This window comes from Aedes aegypti, chromosome 1, assembly GCF_002204515.2.
Source record: "Aedes aegypti strain LVP_AGWG chromosome 1, AaegL5.0 Primary Assembly, whole genome shotgun sequence".
NCBI classification, from domain to species: Eukaryota; Metazoa; Arthropoda; class Insecta; order Diptera; family Culicidae; genus Aedes; species Aedes aegypti.
In genome coordinates this window covers 75454952-75475367 of record NC_035107.1, presented here as the reverse complement: position 1 = coordinate 75475367, position 20416 = coordinate 75454952, and the positions used below count along the sequence as shown (strand labels likewise).

The 20416-nt window shown below is 39.5% G+C and overlaps 1 protein-coding gene across 3 annotated transcripts in view; it reads right to left on the bottom strand.

Annotated features, from left to right (window-relative positions):
• The window catches only part of LOC5569925 (short-chain dehydrogenase/reductase family 16C member 6), a 103796-nt gene that overhangs the window by 16388 nt on the left and 66992 nt on the right, over positions 1-20416 (bottom strand). For 2 of the 3 annotated variants that reach the window (XM_021840181.1, XM_021840198.1), the window contains 3 exons: positions 12952-13260; positions 12714-12891; positions 12104-12645 (listed from right to left, as the gene is read on the bottom strand). The exons of the other annotated variant lie outside the window; for it this stretch is intronic. In XM_021840181.1, the coding sequence (XP_021695873.1) occupies positions 12202-12645; positions 12714-12891; positions 12952-13260 (931 nt within the window). In that variant the 3' untranslated portion in view covers positions 12104-12201. Of the gene's footprint in view, positions 1-12103; positions 12646-12713; positions 12892-12951; positions 13261-20416 lie in introns of those variants that run through there. 3 annotated transcript variants of the gene reach the window in all.

Sequence of the window (20416 nt, the reverse complement as noted above, 5' to 3'; positions counted from 1 at the left end):
TGATTTCAGTATTGACGATATGGATTATTGAAGAATTTGGGATACTGGTGTCGAAGGGTCTTCATAATCTGCTTATCTAAGAGATATGCACCCAGTTTGACCTTGGGGACCGTCCATAAATGACGTACCGTAAAACGGGGTAACTTTGATAGTTTTTTCGAAGAAAACTTGAATATTTATGCATGCTGTTTCAAAGAATTTTAATTTGTATTTTTAATACAAGTACTGGCATTCTACCTATCGATTGCTTTTGATAGATTGCCAAAAGATTTATTTTGAATGGATATATAATTTTTCATATAATCGAAAGTCGGTTTTCTGTTTTGGGGTAACTTTGATAATGGAGTATGCATCGAACAAAATTGAATGAATTACGAACATTTGTAGGGCATTGAATACCTATAGGCGTTTAACGTTGTATGGAAATTTCTGTCTTAGATTACAAAAATGGTCCCAGTTTGTGAAAATGCTTTTCGCTAAGAGATTTGAGACCGTATTCAAGTTCTATGATGACTAGGCTGCCAAATATAAGTGGCCAACTATTCAAAAGTACATCAAATAGTGATCGTAGAACAGATTGTTTGTAAGCGTTTCAAAAATGCTAAAATTGTGTCAATTTTTAATATTCGTGTAAAAAGCCTCAAATGGTCTCGATTCAAATGAAAACAGCTTTTATATGGAGTGTCATACTAATATTCTTCAGTTTTGCATTCGTTTTGCTTACCCGATTAACAGAAATTATGATATTTCGTTTAGTATGTGGTGGGTTACGCACTATCAAAGTTACCCGCATTATCAAAGATACCCCGTTTTACGGTAGCTTTTTTTCACCGATTTTTTACACCCCCTCCCCCCTCGTAGCATTTCGTCACAAATGCTGATACTTCCCCCTTGGAAAATACGTAGCATATCAACAGTTGTCTTTATGTCTTGTTAACAAATGGGAAAACAATGTTCTCCAAGTCGTTAAAGCATTGATGTTTAATTAATTTATTGAACTTTTATTTTGTTTATTTAAAAGTAAGAGGTTGTTTCCGAGATACGACCGCCAAACTCACGTTGGATAACGTTAGTTTCTTCTATTTCCTGGTTTGAGACCGTCACGAACCTATGAAAGATTTCTACTGCTAAAAATCTAATCAATTTCCACACTATTTGTTACATGTCAATTCTGGCCTATAATGGGCATTTTGTGTTATTGTTTGTTTGGTTCGATTAACACTTCAACAATAGAACCAGCCGACGGAAGAAGAAGCATGAGCGGTAACTTTTGCTCTTGATACAAATATTACGGTTGAACGTTAGATCCTCGTACATTTTTGGTTTCCGCTTCCCTCTACACGGAGCCAAAAATTACGTACGAATTTCATAAGAGAACGCTTGTGAATTGCTTTCTTGAATTGGTTTCCCTCTTTCATAATGAATGATTCTTATGAAACACATAACGTCCGGTAATCACAAGAAGTTCTTGTCGATGTCATTAGAGATCTTATGAAAATCTCTCTTTTATTAAATTCAAAGAGCGATTCTCTAAATACATAATAGTCCTAAAGAATTCCATAATTGAAATCTATAATCCTTCGTAAGAGTATCTTATGATATTACACTCTTTTGTATTATGAACGCAATGATCGATGGAAGTTCACAAGTTTTTCTTATGAGTCCCATTAGCTGCTTCTTATGTCTTTATTCCATTAGAAATTCGTATGAAACTCCTTCGTGTTTTTTGATAGAAAGTTTTTTCACAAGTGTTACTAATCATTGTCATACGCACACTTATGAATATCTATTTATAATATTATGTTATTGACATCGCTCCTCGTAATTCATAAGATTTAGGCATGATTTTTTTTTACAAAAATCGTACTTCATTAGATTGTCTTATGAAAGCCAACGATCAATGCATATTATTACCAAAAAGAGTTTCTTATAAAATTATATCTGTTTATGTTATGAGTATTGTTTCATAAGTCTTTTATGGGATATTATAAGATTCTCGAATGAAAATCCATAAGAAAATCTTATGTACCTCATACGTTCCATTTCCTCAGTGAATAATATTACTGATAGAGATTCATAAGTGTGCGTATGACAATGATTAGTAACACTTGTAAAAAAGAGTCAACTTCCTATCAAAACGTAGGAATTTCATACGAATTTCTTATGGAATAAAGACATAAGAAGCAGCTAATGAGACTCATAAGAAACTTGTGAAGTTCCATCGATCATTGCGTTCATAATACAAATGAGTATAATATCATAAGATACTCTTATGAAAGATCATGGATTTCAATTATGGAATTCTTTAGGATTATTATGTATTAAGGAGGCAGGATCCGTCATTGATTTCGGGATTTTCAAAGGCAGTTTTTTTCGTTCAAAATCAAGAAAATTTACAGGAAAATGTGTTCACTGTATTCTATTCTCCAACCGAAACAAAGTGAACACATTTTCATCGAATAATTTTCAGTTTTGAACAGAAAAACTGCTTTTAAAGTTTCGATGATGACGATGATCACGATGACGGAGCGTTGAACGTTAAGAGAATCGCTCTTTGAATTTAAGCAAAGAGAGATATTTATAAGATCGCTAATAACAACGAGAAGAATTTCTTGTGATTATTCGGACGTTTTGTGTTTCAAAAGAATCTTATAAAAGAGGGAAACCCAGTCAAGAAAGCAATTCACAAGCGTTCTCTAATAGAATTCGTACGTAATTTTTGGCTCCGTGTAGTGGGAAGCGGAAACTAAAAATGTGCTAGAACGTAATTGGTTAGATAAGAAAGGGGTCAACATTTTACGATTTTTCAATAGTTTGTTGCTAATAATCATTAGTGTTCTCCATTTGAATCAACGCGTAGGTAATTTTCCGATCGATTGATAAATATTGAAAATCTATCGATAAATGGCGGTCCATCCTGACCATTTTTCATTACATGCTCAATTTTTCGTTTTTTGGAATTGTACGAGGAATGTTATCCAACGTAAAACACATTTGTTAGAAAATTTTGGCACATGAGTCAAAGAAGTTGACCGTCGTACTTGTTTTCCTGCATTCAGTTGTTTGGCATTTTGAACATATGTAATTGAAAACAGACAAGAAAAACCATGAAAAATGATCAATTTCACCCGAAATCACGGTACCGTAATCCGGGGTAACATTGATCAGCGGGGTAACATTGATCGGAATGACTCATCTGGTTAAAAGTTGAAATAAATATTTATTGATGAAACATTTTCGAATCATGAATGGTGCTTCTCTTTCTTATATCCATAAGCTTATGTAAATTAAGGTTTTTGCTAAAATTGCGTTTAGTTCATGCGTAAATTTATCAACTTTTTGAAACAATGATTTTTATCGTTTTCACTGACACTATCGAAAATTCATGTCTCGCATGAGGTTTCCAGACTATGTGATCAAGAAAAATACGTTTGTTACAAAATATGGCATCGCTGAAAACGATTCCGTTGTCAAATCTTTTATAAGTTTATTCATTTAGGGAACATCAACTAATTACTATTAAGAATGTAGACTTTCCTTAGGAAATTGCCTACTTTTAGGCGTATTCCGCGGTTCAAGTTGTTTTTAATTTTGAAATAACTCAAAAAGTAAATGACTTGTAAGAGTTTGGTCTTCATTTTTGGCTTCAGGGGACATGATTTTAGTAGGTAACGACATTTTGAATATTACCGAACGTTGTTTACTTGGGTGATCAATGTTACCCCATATCACCTGAATCAAAAAATCACTTAAAACATTTATTTAAGCATGCTTTAATCTTTCGAAAAACAAATTAAAGTATATAGTTAGGAGCGGTGGGTGCCAGTACTTGTTTAAAAAATATAAAACTTGTAACATTTGTATTGTGAAATGAAAAATTTAAGAAATTCTCAAAAAAATGATCAATGTTACCCCGGATTACGGTACATGTAAACTACAAAACGTCAAAACCTTATAACAGCAAGAAAAATGTGCTTTTCTATGAAAAATAAGACATGCCTCGATATTTACCTATTTTTCAATAGTTCAGTCATGAAAATCAATAGTTTTCATTATTGCAGTAGATTCGTAGAAAGATTTACAATCGATTGGCGCAAGAATCTTGAAAATCCATGCGGGCGTTAGTAAGTTATTAACAGTCAAAATCTAACCACTTTTCGTGACGCGAGCGATTTTTAGTTTTTCGAAATTGTACCCCAGTATGTAGCCGTAAGACGTTATCCAACGTCAAAAAAAGAAGATAACTTTTGCGTCTGCTAAGAAGAAATTGCATCTGGCGGTACTGAGGAAAATTTTATCTTGGCTTTGGCAATGACGGCGCATCACAACGGAGATTGGAAAACATGCGAACGCAGTGACGACATCAGGCCTTATCGTTCAAATATATCGTTCCGTCACAGGGGGAGGGAGAGGGTCTTCCATAGTGTTACAGCCCTTATACACAATTTAAATCTTCCATACAAAAGTTGTTACGTGGGGAAGGAGGGGTCTAGAACTGGCACATTTTGGGTTATGTAATATTTGAATCATTCCTTAACAATAGAAAATATATTTATTGCATTCCGACAGCACGACTCGGAAACATTCTTGATTTGTCGTTTTGTCAATTATTCATAACTAATCAGATATTGTATGATGCTACGAGATGAATAAATGTAAGAATATGGTAAACACATTAGCAAATATTACACAAATAACTCTTTAGGACACATTTGTTGGCACTGAAAAGGGCCGATTGAACTGTGAGAATCGAGTAACGCGGACACATTTTGCCAGCGAACAGGTTGAAATCCTCCTCGCCCGATAAGATTTGCGGTGGCGATGATGATGGGCGCTTGAACAAGCGGCTTGAGCTGATTTTCTTCAGCCATCTCGTAGCCAGCGATTTCACAAACCGGACACTGGATTTGCAGCAGCTTAAGGTGAAGATGAATCGAAGCCAAACCTCAAATTTTCAAGAGCACGGATCTGGAGAACCAAACATACGTTTAAGCTGAAAACTTAATCGATTGGTCACTCGCTAGTGGTGACCAATCGATTAAGTTTTCAGCTCAAACGGGTTTTCGGTTCTCCAGATCCGTGCTCTTGAAAATTTGAGGTTTGGCTTCGATTCTTCTTCACCTTAATGATTGTAAATTATTGATGCTGGTTTTCTTGTCCACACACTAAGGGTGAGTTACGAATTTTGATAATAACTCAGCAGCGGAACATTCGGTAAACAAAATTTGTAGATATTGTTGGAATTTTACTGATTTTGGTAAAATGTTTACCGCAAATCACTAAAAATTTCACCAAAACTATTATTTTTGATTCACCGACAGTTCTGTTGCTGTGACTATTGCCAATAATGTTGCGTGAAATATTTTCGAAACTCTTTCAAAATTAAATTGTCGTCCTGAAAAGGACGGTTGGGTGAGGATATCGTCGATCGCCATTTCATGCTCAGGTTTTGTGAATTCAGTGGTAGTTTTGCTGTCGGTGATGGGGACGATTTAGCTTCCAAATCTGTACAGCGTACAGCTGCCACTTCAGAGTGTAGCCGACAGAATTCTGGATGACTTCAGCACACCGCGGGTTTCCTCGTAGATGAGACCGGAGGTACGATTGACGTCGCCACGGCGAGCCAGACGGCGGATGGCGGGCTTGGTGATGATGCAATGGATGTTGTCACGCTTGGCGCTTCCTTTTCCGAGGCCGGTCTAACTTCGGCAACGATTGTAACAAAACTGATGCTCGGCCGCCGGCTCGGCTGCTTTTATGCGGTACGCGATGGATGAATTCTTCTTGCTCGCTCGCTGTTCACTGTTCGTCTCGCTCGCTCGCAAGAGAAGGTCATAAAAGGGACCGGCAGCCGCGCAAATTCAATCATTCGTTTGTTTCAATCCGTCCAGAGAACACCACTACGACGATGGCTGGAAAGCAGCCCCTCGCAAGCAGCCGGTCACGAAAGTCGCTCGCAAGAGCGCCCCAGCCACCGGAGGAGTCAAGAAGCCGTATTGCTATCGGCCAGGAACGGTCGCTCTGCGTGAGATCCGTCGCTACCAGAATTCTACGGAGCTGCTGATCGACAAGTTGTATTTCCAGCGCCTGGTCCGTGAAATCGCTCAGGACTTCAAGAGCGATTTGCGATTACACAGCTTGGCGTCATGGCCCAGCAGGAAGCGAGCGAGGCCTATCTTTGAGGGTACTAACATGTGCGCGATCCACGCCAAGCGTGTCACCATCATGCCGAAGGCCTTCTAGCTGGCTCGTCGTATCCGTGGCGAACGAGTTTAAATTGAATTAGGACGCAATTTCAAGCAAAACGGCCCTTTTCAGAGCCACAACAATGAATTCCACGTAAAAGAGTTACGGCTTAAGATATTTCACCTATTATTAATTAATTAATTTATTTAATTGCCAATTTAAATTTCGGATGATTAGTTTTTCAACGGCAAACAAAGTTTTAGCTAGGTTCCCGTCGGGCGGCGGTAGCATTTTTGCAGTTTTCTCTATGCGCTTATTTGGTTTCGACAAATGACTGACCGAAATATGAATCCATCACATTCATTCACCAGTAATGTCGCTCTTCACGGTGTAAAATTCTCATAACTCTCCTTCAAAATTAAATTGTCGTCCTGATAAGGACGGTTGGTGGTAGTCACAATCCATCGAACTGGGTTTTCATTCCATTCTTAGACAGAAACACTCCAAAAGATTACCGAAGACGATTGAATTAAAATGCGGTCGTGCGCGTGCGCGTGAAGTGGAATTTGATTGGCTTTGACTGAACACGAGATAATAAAGAGAAGTAAGAAGAAGACCGAAAGGGGCGTTTCCCTTCGAATGACGAAAGTGGCTAAGATATCTCTAAATGATGTCTGTGTCAGGAATACACAGGAAAAATGTGCTTTTCTTCGAAAAATAAGACATGCTTCGATATTTCTCAATTTTTCAATAGTTTAGCCATGAGAATCAATAGTTTTCATTGTTGGAGTAGATTCGTAGAAAGATTTCCAATCGATTGGTGCAAGAATCTAGAAAATCTATCCGGGCATTAGTAAGTTATTAACAGTCAAAATCTAACCACTTTTCGTGACGCGAGCGATTTTTCGTTTTTCGAAATTGTACCCCAGTATGTTGCCGTAAGACGTTATCCAACGTCAAAAAATCATTAAATTAGACACGAATATAATATAATATTCACATAATTCATAGAATTTGTTTGATTGTATTTACCAAGAAAATCTAAAATTTCATAAATTTTTTTCAATCATATGAATCTTTTGAAGCTCAATCATCATTTTATAACCCAAGTCTATAAGTCAACAAAAAAAAGTTCAATAAAAATAATTGTATGCCATTTTTTTCAGCGCCTGTTTTCACCGACATGATTCAAAATGCTACGTCCACTAGCTAGGACCCCTCCCTCCCCCTCGTCACACATCGTCACAAATTCGCGAAAATGTTTGCTGTTCCTGAATCATAAGGGCGCAATTATCTTTACATGAAAAAAATCTTCAAGGTGGTAGGCGAAAAGCAATGCACAGGAGCAACATTGATTACACGAATTCACTCATTTTGAAGGTTGACGGAAACATCAAAAGGTCATTAAAATAATTTCCATGCAATAAGACCCCCAAAGGGCGGAAAACAGTTCAATCACCCGAAACATCCTTGTAAATAATTGTATCCAATAAGGCATGGATCGCAAAGCGTTCCGCATAATATTACTGAAGACATAACTCTTCAATGAGGTAGGCGCTTTTTCCATTGTTCCTCAATCACAAGAGCGCAATTTTAATCAATTTATAAGTTATTTTTTTTCAATTTTGCAATGTTTTTTTAACAACTACCGAAAAGCTAAACATTACATATAATTTGCAATTGGATTAGATGGACAAATTGATGTGAAGATTTGCGAAAAAGTTACACGTCTTCTCAGTGAGAATCGAACTCACGACTCCCCGATCTCTAGTTGGGGCGCGTTAACCACTACGCCATGAGAGGACTCATGAACGCAGAAGTTAACCTGAATTCGATTTCAGCTCAATAATCACGTGGTCCTCTTTCGCAAAGTGCACCTCTTTCGGAAGAATTAGATGCCCATCCAAACACAACGCTTTCTATATATATCCAATGCCTAGCCCGAGAGCGCATTGTTTTTTAGGTATAGGAATAGCACACTACACTAGCCAGCAACTGCGCTGGCTGAGGTTTCTATTGTGTGGGCTTCCAATGGGTCGCGACGTTCTCAAACGACCGGTTACGGAACATGAGTCCGTTGCTCGATAAATACTTGTTTTAATTATGAATCGTGGTTTACGGCCAACCAGCCGAGTGGAAGTTTAACAACTACCGAAAAGCTAAACATTACATATAATTTGCAATTGGATTAGATGGACAAATTGATGTGAAGATTTGCGAAAAAGTTACACGTCTTCTCAGTGAGAATCGAACTCACGACTCCCCGATCTCTAGTTGGGGCGCGTTAACCACTACGCCATGAGAGGACTCATGAACGCAGAAGTTAACCTGAATTCGATTTCAGCTCAATAATCACGTGGTCCTCTTTCGCAAAGTGCACCTCTTTCGGAAGAATTAGATGCCCATCCAAACACAACGCTTTCTATATATATCCAATGCCTAGCCCGAGAGCGCATTGTTTTTTAGGTATAGGAATAGCACACTACACTAGCCAGCAACTGCGCTGGCTGAGGTTTCTATTGTGTGGGCTTCCAATGGGTCGCGACGTTCTCAAACGACCGGTTACGGAACATGAGTCCGTTGCTCGATAAATACTTGTTTTAATTATGAATCGTGGTTTACGGCCAACCAGCCGAGTGGAAGTTTAACAACTACCGAAAAGCTAAACATTACATATAATTTGCAATTGGATTAGATGGACAAATTGATGTGAAGATTTGCGAAAAAGTTACACGTCTTCTCAGTGAGAATCGAACTCACGACTCCCCGATCTCTAGTTGGGGCGCGTTAACCACTACGCCATGAGAGGACTCATGAACGCAGAAGTTAACCTGAATTCGATTTCAGCTCAATAATCACGTGGTCCTCTTTCGCAAAGTGCACCTCTTTCGGAAGAATTAGATGCCCATCCAAACACAACGCTTTCTATATATATCCAATGCCTAGCCCGAGAGCGCATTGTTTTTTAGGTATAGGAATAGCACACTACACTAGCCAGCAACTGCGCTGGCTGAGGTTTCTATTGTGTGGGCTTCCAATGGGTCGCGACGTTCTCAAACGACCGGTTACGGAACATGAGTCCGTTGCTCGATAAATACTTGTTTTAATTATGAATCGTGGTTTACGGCCAACCAGCCGAGTGGAAGTTTAACAACTACCGAAAAGCTAAACATTACATATAATTTGCAATTGGATTAGATGGACAAATTGATGTGAAGATTTGCGAAAAAGTTACACGTCTTCTCAGTGAGAATCGAACTCACGACTCCCCGATCTCTAGTTGGGGCGCGTTAACCACTACGCCATGAGAGGACTCATGAACGCAGAAGTTAACCTGAATTCGATTTCAGCTCAATAATCACGTGGTCCTCTTTCGCAAAGTGCACCTCTTTCGGAAGAATTAGATGCCCATCCAAACACAACGCTTTCTATATATATCCAATGCCTAGCCCGAGAGCGCATTGTTTTTTAGGTATAGGAATAGCACACTACACTAGCCAGCAACTGCGCTGGCTGAGGTTTCTATTGTGTGGGCTTCCAATGGGTCGCGACGTTCTCAAACGACCGGTTACGGAACATGAGTCCGTTGCTCGATAAATACTTGTTTTAATTATGAATCGTGGTTTACGGCCAACCAGCCGAGTGGAAGTTTAACAACTACCGAAAAGCTAAACATTACATATAATTTGCAATTGGATTAGATGGACAAATTGATGTGAAGATTTGCGAAAAAGTTACACGTCTTCTCAGTGAGAATCGAACTCACGACTCCCCGATCTCTAGTTGGGGCGCGTTAACCACTACGCCATGAGAGGACTCATGAACGCAGAAGTTAACCTGAATTCGATTTCAGCTCAATAATCACGTGGTCCTCTTTCGCAAAGTGCACCTCTTTCGGAAGAATTAGATGCCCATCCAAACACAACGCTTTCTATATATATCCAATGCCTAGCCCGAGAGCGCATTGTTTTTTAGGTATAGGAATAGCACACTACACTAGCCAGCAACTGCGCTGGCTGAGGTTTCTATTGTGTGGGCTTCCAATGGGTCGCGACGTTCTCAAACGACCGGTTACGGAACATGAGTCCGTTGCTCGATAAATACTTGTTTTAATTATGAATCGTGGTTTACGGCCAACCAGCCGAGTGGAAGTTTAACAACTACCGAAAAGCTAAACATTACATATAATTTGCAATTGGATTAGATGGACAAATTGATGTGAAGATTTGCGAAAAAGTTACACGTCTTCTCAGTGAGAATCGAACTCACGACTCCCCGATCTCTAGTTGGGGCGCGTTAACCACTACGCCATGAGAGGACTCATGAACGCAGAAGTTAACCTGAATTCGATTTCAGCTCAATAATCACGTGGTCCTCTTTCGCAAAGTGCACCTCTTTCGGAAGAATTAGATGCCCATCCAAACACAACGCTTTCTATATAGATAGTTGTTAAACTTCCACTCGGCTGGTTGGCCGTAAACCACGATTCATAATTAAAACAAGTATTTATCGAGCAACGGACTCATGTTCCGTAACCGGTCGTTTGAGAACGTCGCGACCCATTGGAAGCCCACACAATAGAAACCTCAGCCAGCGCAGTTGCTGGCTAGTGTAGTGTGCTATTCCTATACCTAAAAAACAATGCGCTCTCGGGCTAGGCATTGGATATATATAGAAAGCGTTGTGTTTGGATGGGCATCTAATTCTTCCGAAAGAGGTGCACTTTGCGAAAGAGGACCACGTGATTATTGAGCTGAAATCGAATTCAGGTTAACTTCTGCGTTCATGAGTCCTCTCATGGCGTAGTGGTTAACGCGCCCCAACTAGAGATCGGGGAGTCGTGAGTTCGATTCTCACTGAGAAGACGTGTAACTTTTTCGCAAATCTTCACATCAATTTGTCCATCTAATCCAATTGCAAATTATATGTAATGTTTAGCTTTTCGGTAGTTGTTAAACTTCCACTCGGCTGGTTGGCCGTAAACCACGATTCATAATTAAAACAAGAATGTTTTTTTGTTTACTGCGTGGAGCTGGTTACTTAGTGAGTAAATTGGAGTAACCACCACAAAACCTCGGCGTTTGTTCACCCGAATTTTTGTCATAGAAAGAATGCCACTTCAAAAATTTGGCAGATTGAAGTAAATCTTTTGTGGCGCATTCCATGTTTCGTGAGTTTCAGCACAGAAATTTCTGGGTTCTCTTCACGACTTTCTTGGCTCCGTATGACAAACATCTCGTTTCGGGTCGAATTTTTCAACTCGTCATGCTGTGTGTGCTAAATGGACTGCACTTGCAAGTCAGTCGCAAATTCAGCAAAAAACCCGTTTCGTTGATTGATGGAGTGTGAATTACACTTCAACAAAAAGTAAATGGTCAATAGTCGCTAATTTGTTAATTCGAATACGATCTCTGAAAAAAGCACCAAACAAACAAAACCCATAAGAATACCGATCGCAAAACAATCGGTAAGTCGCCGATCATCTTGAACTTGACCATCCGAAAGTATCGATCACCGAAATCGCTCGATCGATCGAATGGCGATGGTGATGATGATGATGTTGATTATGACTGGGGAATGGAAACGGCATTCGATCGCACATTATTGCGACCTCGCGCACCGGTCATCAATAGGCTTGTGCTTTTAAATCCGCCAACTCATCGCACATAGTTGTGGTCGTTCCGGCAGGGTTAATTTGTGACGCCGCGGCTAATTGCGGGCTCTCGCTGCCGGGCGAAGTAATTGTACAGGTTCCGAGGAAATCGACGTTCTTTTTTTGCGGCCGGATAAGCTCGGGCAAGTGGTATGGATTAAAGAGCACTCGAGTTGCTTTATGGCGGTGATGATTTACGTAGAGTATTAGACTTATCGGTTTGACGTCAAGTGTTTCCGTTGGAAAGAACTCATTTGCCAGGAATATTGGTTAACAAAAACGCACGTAGATTTATTTCACACAAATCGTCGCTGATTAGACACACTCATACAACTAAAATGGTAACTGTAACAAGTCCTTATCTACAAATCCGAGTTGACGCCGGTGTCTAGGAAATCGCCCAGCAGTTGTCCGTTCTTGAGCGGGAAGTTGCGCATGAAGGTGTTCAGATACAGCAGGTACATGGGAATGGAAGCCTCCACCAGTCCTCGTCGTTGGGCGTCGATGATCGCAGCGGCGGCGTCTTCCGGCTTAACCATCTTCATCAGCTCCGGGAAGCGGGTGTGAGGTCGCTTGCACAGACCGGTGTCAACCATGTAGGGGTAGATGCTGGTGAACTTGATGTTCGGTTTGCGAGGATCCGAGCGTATTTCTTCGGCCAAGGCTTCCATGATTCCACGTACGGCGAACTTGGTTCCGCAATAGGGAACCAGGTTCTTGAAACCCACCAGACCGGCGACGGATGACAGAGCGACGATGTGTCCACGATTCTTCTGGATCATGTCCGGCAGTAGGGTTTGGATGAGCTAAAATAGGGAGGTTGATTGAGAGTTAGAAATGGTTCGTTGAACACGATCGGAATCCGCTGCAATACCCAGAAGTGAGCCATCACGTTGATCTGGAAGGTCTTGGTGATCTCCTGCTCGGTTTGCTGCAGCAACGGGTGAGTTGGCATGATTCCAGCGTTGTTGACCAAGATCGTGACTACACCGACTTGTTGCTTGATCTTCTCAACCAATTCAACAATCTGCGTCCGGCTCGTTACGTCACAGCTGAAGAGATTGAAAAGTTTAGCAAAAGAACTCGAGGATCCCTAGAGTCCTATCACTTACACATATCCGAAGGCCTTGCCTCCCCGTTGCTTGATTTCCGCAACCGTTTCCGAGTTGGTTTTCTCATTGATGTCCACGCAGACTACGGTCGTTCCAAAGGCAGCGTACTGTAGCGATAGACACTTTCCCATGCCGTGACCGGCTCCGGTGATCAGCACGACATCCTGACTGATGTCGTCAGCTTCCGGAGGAGCTACCAGGTGAACCAAGCTCATCACAATGTTGTACGTTGCCTTGGCGAAGAACACCAGTATGTCGACCAGGATGAGCACTACATTGTATAGCTGAACGCCTGGATTGGCTGGTTGGCTGCGATTGCAATCATAGACAGTTATCATTAGTCTCGTTCAAGATCTTCCCAAAAAACTCCTCATATCTACCGGGATGCTTACACATGGAACCCAAACAGAGTGCGAAATGTGATCGTGACGGTGCAAACTAGGCCATGGTCGAGGACGGTCGGGTCACTCCGGTTGCTCTCTGCCGGTGACCCTGTTCATTATCTCTATTACGAAACACATACACTTAATGCACGCTATATTAGCTCTAAACCGCGAGGATGAGTACCAAACACATTAAACCGATTATACGATGGGGAGGTGTGACAGGGACGGACGGACGGACGGGCGAACGAACGGATGAATAATGTGGTAAGGTCAATGCCATTACAACGCCATGGACTGCCGCTTCATATGGTAGCTGTATGATCGTGTAGGTTTGATTGATTGCACGCGGAGGGGACAATAATGCTACTGAAATATGTGACATGAGGACGGCGATGCGGTGTGATGCGGTTAGTGCTCTGCCTTGCTCTTGAATTTGGACAAAGTGACGAAACAATGTCCGCAGAGATCATAGTGAGGTGTACTTAATGTGAGTCGTTAAACGGTGAGATGCATTATGGTCTGCGGGGGTTATGTGCCGAACTGGTGGGTTTTTATAGCAAAATAGTTCTAGCTCAGACTTTAGGGCAAGGCATGACACAATACTGATGTCCTTGGGCATTACCTTATTATATTCGTACTTAGTTGGAAGCAGTATGTCATACCTAATGGATGTAGGTAATTTCAATCAGTAAAAACGGCTCGTTTCACATACATTTATGATCATTGTTGATAGACTGTTTGGCATATGTACGTTTGCCTAAATGAACGATCTGGCATAAACAAGTTTTGCCGAATAAATGTTTGTAGAAAAATATATTACTGCGCCAAAAAAACAAAAGCCTTTCATTAGAAGAATGGAATGATTGTGATTGAAATTTTCTCAACTTTGTATCAATAATTTTAACTTTTAGACGTATAAGTCAAAAGAGTAGCCTATTATCATCGATATAAAATCCCAGTGTTGTCTGTCTGTCAGTAACACTTTGAAATGTTTCATTGAAAAGTTTCTATGAGCGCCACAACAGCAATTTGAGAGCACTGCAGCAGTCAATTCGAATGGTGGAACATTACAATGGAAAATTTTGGGTCGGTCGAACTTGAATCGGATTGGGATCGTACCTATATGTAATCCATAACAGGTTTCGCCAGTTACAATCTTTGTTCAAAAACGAATTCAACAACAACTGTTAGTACGTTAAATATCTGAGTTTCAGCGTTTATTTACAGTCATACTTCCATGAGTCGAATTAGACTCACGGAGGCACACTAAAAACAAAATATTATGCTTAATGTGCTGGTCCCTAAGACAGCTATCCGAAGCATTCCCGTTCCATGAGTCGATGGTCCCTTCAGTACAACTGTGATTTCGAAAGATGACAGTGAATCATAGAATACCATAACCGCTATTCAATGTTCGAGAATTTTCGATTATATTCTTCTTTCAAATTGATAGAATCTTCTTTCACAACATAAGGATCACTACAACAGTATGTATGGATGTGATTATTTCAGATTAGAACATTACAACAGCAATAATGCCACGTGCTCGATGGATTATTATTTGAGCATAAACTTAAGCTATTTTGTGATCATTAAGTAGCATGTTTGTCTAAGTCGGGTTATGTTAATAAAATTATAACCATTATCCTTTACTTCTTGACATAACATCTCCTCTGGGACGTTGTCTGTTTCTCATCTTAATATTCAGTATTTTCACAGGTTTCATGCTGATTGACTATGTAAAACGGTGTATAATTCACTATGGCTACAGCTGGCGTATGGCCAAAAACGGGTGTTTCTACCCCGAAAGTGCGCGGACATTTGGCTGTGTTCTCGAAGTGCAACAATGGCGAAACAAGTTTTCAAGACGGCGCAACAGAAAGCGAGCTTGATCGAATTCTGCAAACAAACGTATGTGTTGAAGTGGATGTTCCCGAAAGCTGTCTTAACTGATAAGCGCGTGTACCGATCCGCTGGCTTGGATATAGGAACGGAGCTTTTAGTGGGGGGCCAATAGAAGTGACATGACAACGAGGACAATATGATGGAAAGTTCATTCTCTTGTTTGATGCCAAAATTGCATCCGTCTGATGTTGTAAGCACCCTAATTGCGACGGAAATTGAAACAGTAGAGAAAGAAAAAAAACATTCTAAGGCAACATCATTGTCCTGAAGAAATGATGTAAATGCAAAAGGAAATGAATCTGAAATACTTCCGGCAAATTTCAGATTGACATTTTTAAAGGCCAATCACATGATCTTCATATCCTTGGCATGGATTTCAAATTATTTTACAACGACGAACAATTGTATGTTGCTGCTTCAGATGCGGAAATGAAGGTCTGTTTATCTAAGTTTCATTCTAAGCACGTCAATTGTTTGACCATACTCGAGTCCAGGTTATTGTTCCGGGAGACTACAAATAACCCTGACCTAAATCAAATGCAAAGTTTGTTGGAAAGTGACTTGGTGTAAATTCCAGTACCCAGCAATGGTCACTATTCTCTGGTGATGATTGACAACGTTCATTCAATTTTTCACTAGTTGGACTCTGAAAAGATGCTAAAAATCAGAAAGGAATTCTATTTCGAAAAGTTCAAGAAATCTTTGAAATATTTTTCGGAGCATCGTGGCCAATCTGCTACGCATTTATTGCTCAAGATATGGACACTGAGCTCTTTGGTCAGTGATAAACAAAATGATAATTTCAATTGTGGTATTTTCGTGACATTCAATATGCAGCGTGTAATGAATATTCACCAATTCAAAACTGATTTGGTTTCAGATAATGTCCAGTCGAAGCGCTATGAAATTCATGCGTTTGTACTCTAATACATGATTTTCCAGGCATTGGACATTAAATGGTGCCAGATATGTGGCATCGATGTTGAAGTTGTAGATAAGGATCCCTGCATTTGGTCAGAGTTTATTTGTAGAGATTGAATGGCGGTTATCAATGAGAAAGATATCGTCATCAAGCAGAACACGTCGAACAAAACGTGTTACAGATATATATTTAAAATTCCAGAGTTGTTAGTCTGCCAGTAACGCTTTGAAATGTTTCATTGAGCGCTACAACAACAGTTTAAAGACACTACAACAGTCAATGTGAATGCTAAAACATTGCAATTGAAATTGTAGAGCACTACAACCGTTATTTCAAAGAATATTTTGGAGTTTTCTGGAAAATTGTTCTTACCAATTCCTTGAATATTCTCGAACTTTCCATCATAGTCGTTTCCGTGTTTGTTGGTGATCAAAATGTAAACAAAGCAACTTCAATCAAATTGTAGTTCGGTCGAACTAAAATTAGGTTGGGGTTAGAGTGTTCATCCCGGGACAAAAAATCCCGGGATTTGACAAATTTCGGGATTTCCCGTTTCCCGGGATTCCCGAAATGTACGTAAAATTTGATGAAATCCACTAAATTTCAATGAAAAACAATGACATTTTTTCTCACTTATATCATAAAAAACGTCATGAAAAAGAGAATTCAAGAGTAATTATTTTCATGCAAAGACCAATTAACAAAGAAAGTTGTTTATCAAGTTGCAAAGTTTTATCGTTCAACGCTCCGTCATCGTAATCATCATCATCATCGAAAATTCAAAGGCAGCTTTTTCTGTTCAAAACTAAAAATTATTCGACGAAAATGTGTTCACTGTATTTCGTTTGGAGAACAGAATACAGTGAACACATTTTCTTGTTTTTGAACGAAAAACTGCTTTTAGAAATCAATGACGGATCCTGCCCCCTTAATGCTTTTCTCTTCAATATTACCCGTTTACGTAAGCCTAGGCTGAGAAAGTAAATTTGAAGGTACATCTATGCTTCAGTCCATAATTTTTAATTAACTTTTAACATGATATTCTACAATACCTTCAATGATCTCTAATCATTTCTTTTGTTCTCAAGTTTTGATGACTTTTTAAAAGTCTGAATTTGTAAAAATCCCTAGCAAACCTGTCAAGCTAAGTTTTGATATTTGTTATGTTACTTCATCAGAATAAGAAAGTTTTACATGAAATGTTATGAATTACAAATAACATATTACCTCGGAAGGTTATTATCCCTTTTTTTTCTGGAATTCCTTCTGATTTTTCTTCGGGAAATCCATTCCTTTCATTCCACTTGAAGCACCATCATAAATTTACCTGGGTGTTCGAGGAAATTTTTTTAATGAACTCTAGGTATTCCATTCAACTTTCCTTCAGGAATCTCTCAACCATTCGTCAGTGAATTTCAACTATAATTATTTCAAAAATTCTTCCAGGAATACTTTAGAAAGTTTTCTAAGAATTCATCAAGACATACTCCGTAAATACTCTTCAAAAATTTCCACCTGGAATTTTTCCACCGTTCTCGAAGGAAAGTTCTCCTAGAATTGCCTGGACAATTTCTCCAATTGTTCCGTTTCTCGAAAAGGAGAAATCCATAGATGATTTCGAATGAACTTCCCGAAGGAGCTTCCTGAAGAAACTTTCCGAAGAAATTCCTCAAAGGAACTTCCTGAAAGAGCTTCCCGAAGGAACTTCCTGAAAAAGCTTCCTGAATGAACTTCTCGAAGGAACTTCCGGAAGAAATTTCCCGGATGAATTTCCTTAAAGAGCTTCCCAAGGAAAATTCCTGAAAAAAACTTTTATACCAAGAAACCAAAAGCATTTTCACGAAGAAACTTCCTGGAGAAAACTCTCAAAGGATCGTTCTTCGCTATAAGAAAGAACTTCTTGAGAATTATAGAGGAACTTTCGGATGGAACCACCAGGACGGACTTTTCCGATGAACATCTGGAAAGTGGTGGCAGAGTGTACGTTGTTTTTCTCTGAGTTTTACAGCCACATCTACCATTGAGCGTGATGACCACTAACCTTCCATAAGTTCTTCCATAGGCTTATCTGGAAATTCCTCCAAGAATTTCTCTGGAAACGTCTCAAAGGATTATCCCAGGATTTCATATAGCGATAAAAGTTTTTGCAGGGATTTTCTTTAAATCTTCCAGAAATTCATATGCAATCAATTCGAAAACAAGCCCGTTAATTACTCCAGGGTTTCTACAAAAAATCCTCCGAAAATATCTCAGGAAATAATTCCAAGGATTCATCCGGGATTTTTTCCCGACAATTCCTACCACGGTCTTCCCGGAACTCTTACGGAAATCTCTCCTGGAATCCCTCCAGGAGTTTCTCCAAAAATGTGTATAGAAATATCTCTTGGAATTACTCCAGGATCTTCACTGGGGGTTTTCCCAAACACTCCTCCGGACTTTCTCCAGGGAAAATTCTATTTCAGGGAAATGATAAGCATATTTTTCAAGAAAGATTCCGTGAATTTTTTCAGAGCACAGAAAGCTCTAGAAATTTTTTCAGGGCATACTCGGGTGATTCTTCAAGGAATGTTCTCTTTATTCTAGGAATTCTTCGAGAGTTTATCTATGAATGTTTTTAAAAGATAGCTAGGAAGTTACATAAACAAAATATAAGGAGTTTTATGTGTAAATTCTTATGTACAGCTAATTTCTTAAGAATTTCTGTAACAATTAGTCAAGGAATTATTTGAAAAGTTCCTACATAGTTTTTCAATGAATTTATCCTGAGAATTTTTCCAGTAATTCCTTCAGGATTTCCTCACTGGAATATTTTAAAGATTTTCAGGACATAACATAAAAGATTCCTCCGAAAACTATTTTAGGAGTTCCTCTAGATATTCACACCAGAAGATTTTCAGGAAATTGTTTTTATCCAGGAATATTTGAGTGTTTTTTTTAAGAATAGCCAAGGTGCATCCTTCAGAAATTCTTCCAAGATTCCACTAGGAAGCCGTCACGATATTCTCGAAGGAATGTTTTAGGGAATCCCTCCACTGTAAAAGCGTTCTTGAATTCGCTTACAAATTCTTTCGCGAATTTCCCTTGAATTTTGCACAAGCATTCACCTGAAATTGTTCAAAATACCTGGAGAAATTCTAAGAAGAAATTATGGAAATAATTCTAAAGTAATCTATGAAGCATTCTCCAGATAAATTGATGCAATCATTAGAATTATATTATGGTATAATATATTATAACGTCATTCTTCGTATTCTGAAGGAAATCCGCAGAGAAAATCTTTAGGAATTTTAAGAGGAACATCCGGAAGAATTTCTAGGGAAATGCCAAAGAACTCCTAGAGGAATTTCCAAACACATTCCTAGAGGAACATCCCCAGGAAATCATAGAGCAGTAATCCTTTCATAAGAACTCCTAGATTAACTTCTGGGTTAGCTTTGGAAGGAACTCCTGGGAAATCTTGTGGAGCTTCGGGGGGAACTCCAAGCAGAACATCCGGAGGAGTAGTTTCTGCGGAGGAAATCCTAGAGAAGGTTCCAAGGGGATTTCAGGAGAAACTTCCGGAGGAACTACCATAAAAGGTTTAAGTGGAACTTCTGGAGAAATACCTACATAAACTTCCGGAAAATCTCCTAGCAAAATTTTCGGAGCAATTCCTAGTGAAAGATATCCTAAAGAAGCTTCCAAAGGAATAACTAAGAGAGTTTCCTGAAGTATTGCGGAACTCAGAGGAATTTTAAGCAGAGCTTCTACTAGAACTTCCGGAGGTATTTCTGCAGTAACTTCTAGAGTAGCTTCCGGAAGAATTTGCGGAGTGATTAATAGAGGAGCTTCCGAAGAAATTCCAGAATAAACTCTCGGAAGAATTCAAGGAGAAATTTCTGGAGGAACTACTTTTGGAGCTTCCGATGTAACTCCTAGCGGACATTCTGGACAAAAAATAGGGGAAATACTGAAGGAACTCCTAACGGAACTTCCGGAGAAATTCCTAGCAGAACTTTCGGAGGAACTCCTGGGAAAATTTGCGGAGCAATTATTACTTTCGGAGGAACTCCTGGGAAAATTTGCGGAGCAATTATTAGGAAAACTTGCGGAAGAACTCATAGAGGAACTCCTAGACGAACTTCCCAAAGACAACAGCCGTCACTAAACTGCGGCTCTCGGGCTCAAAGTGTTGAGCCCATCTGATGGAGGTTGCAAGAAAAATCTGAACAATTACCCAAGATCAATGCTGGTCATATAATAAAATTTAGTT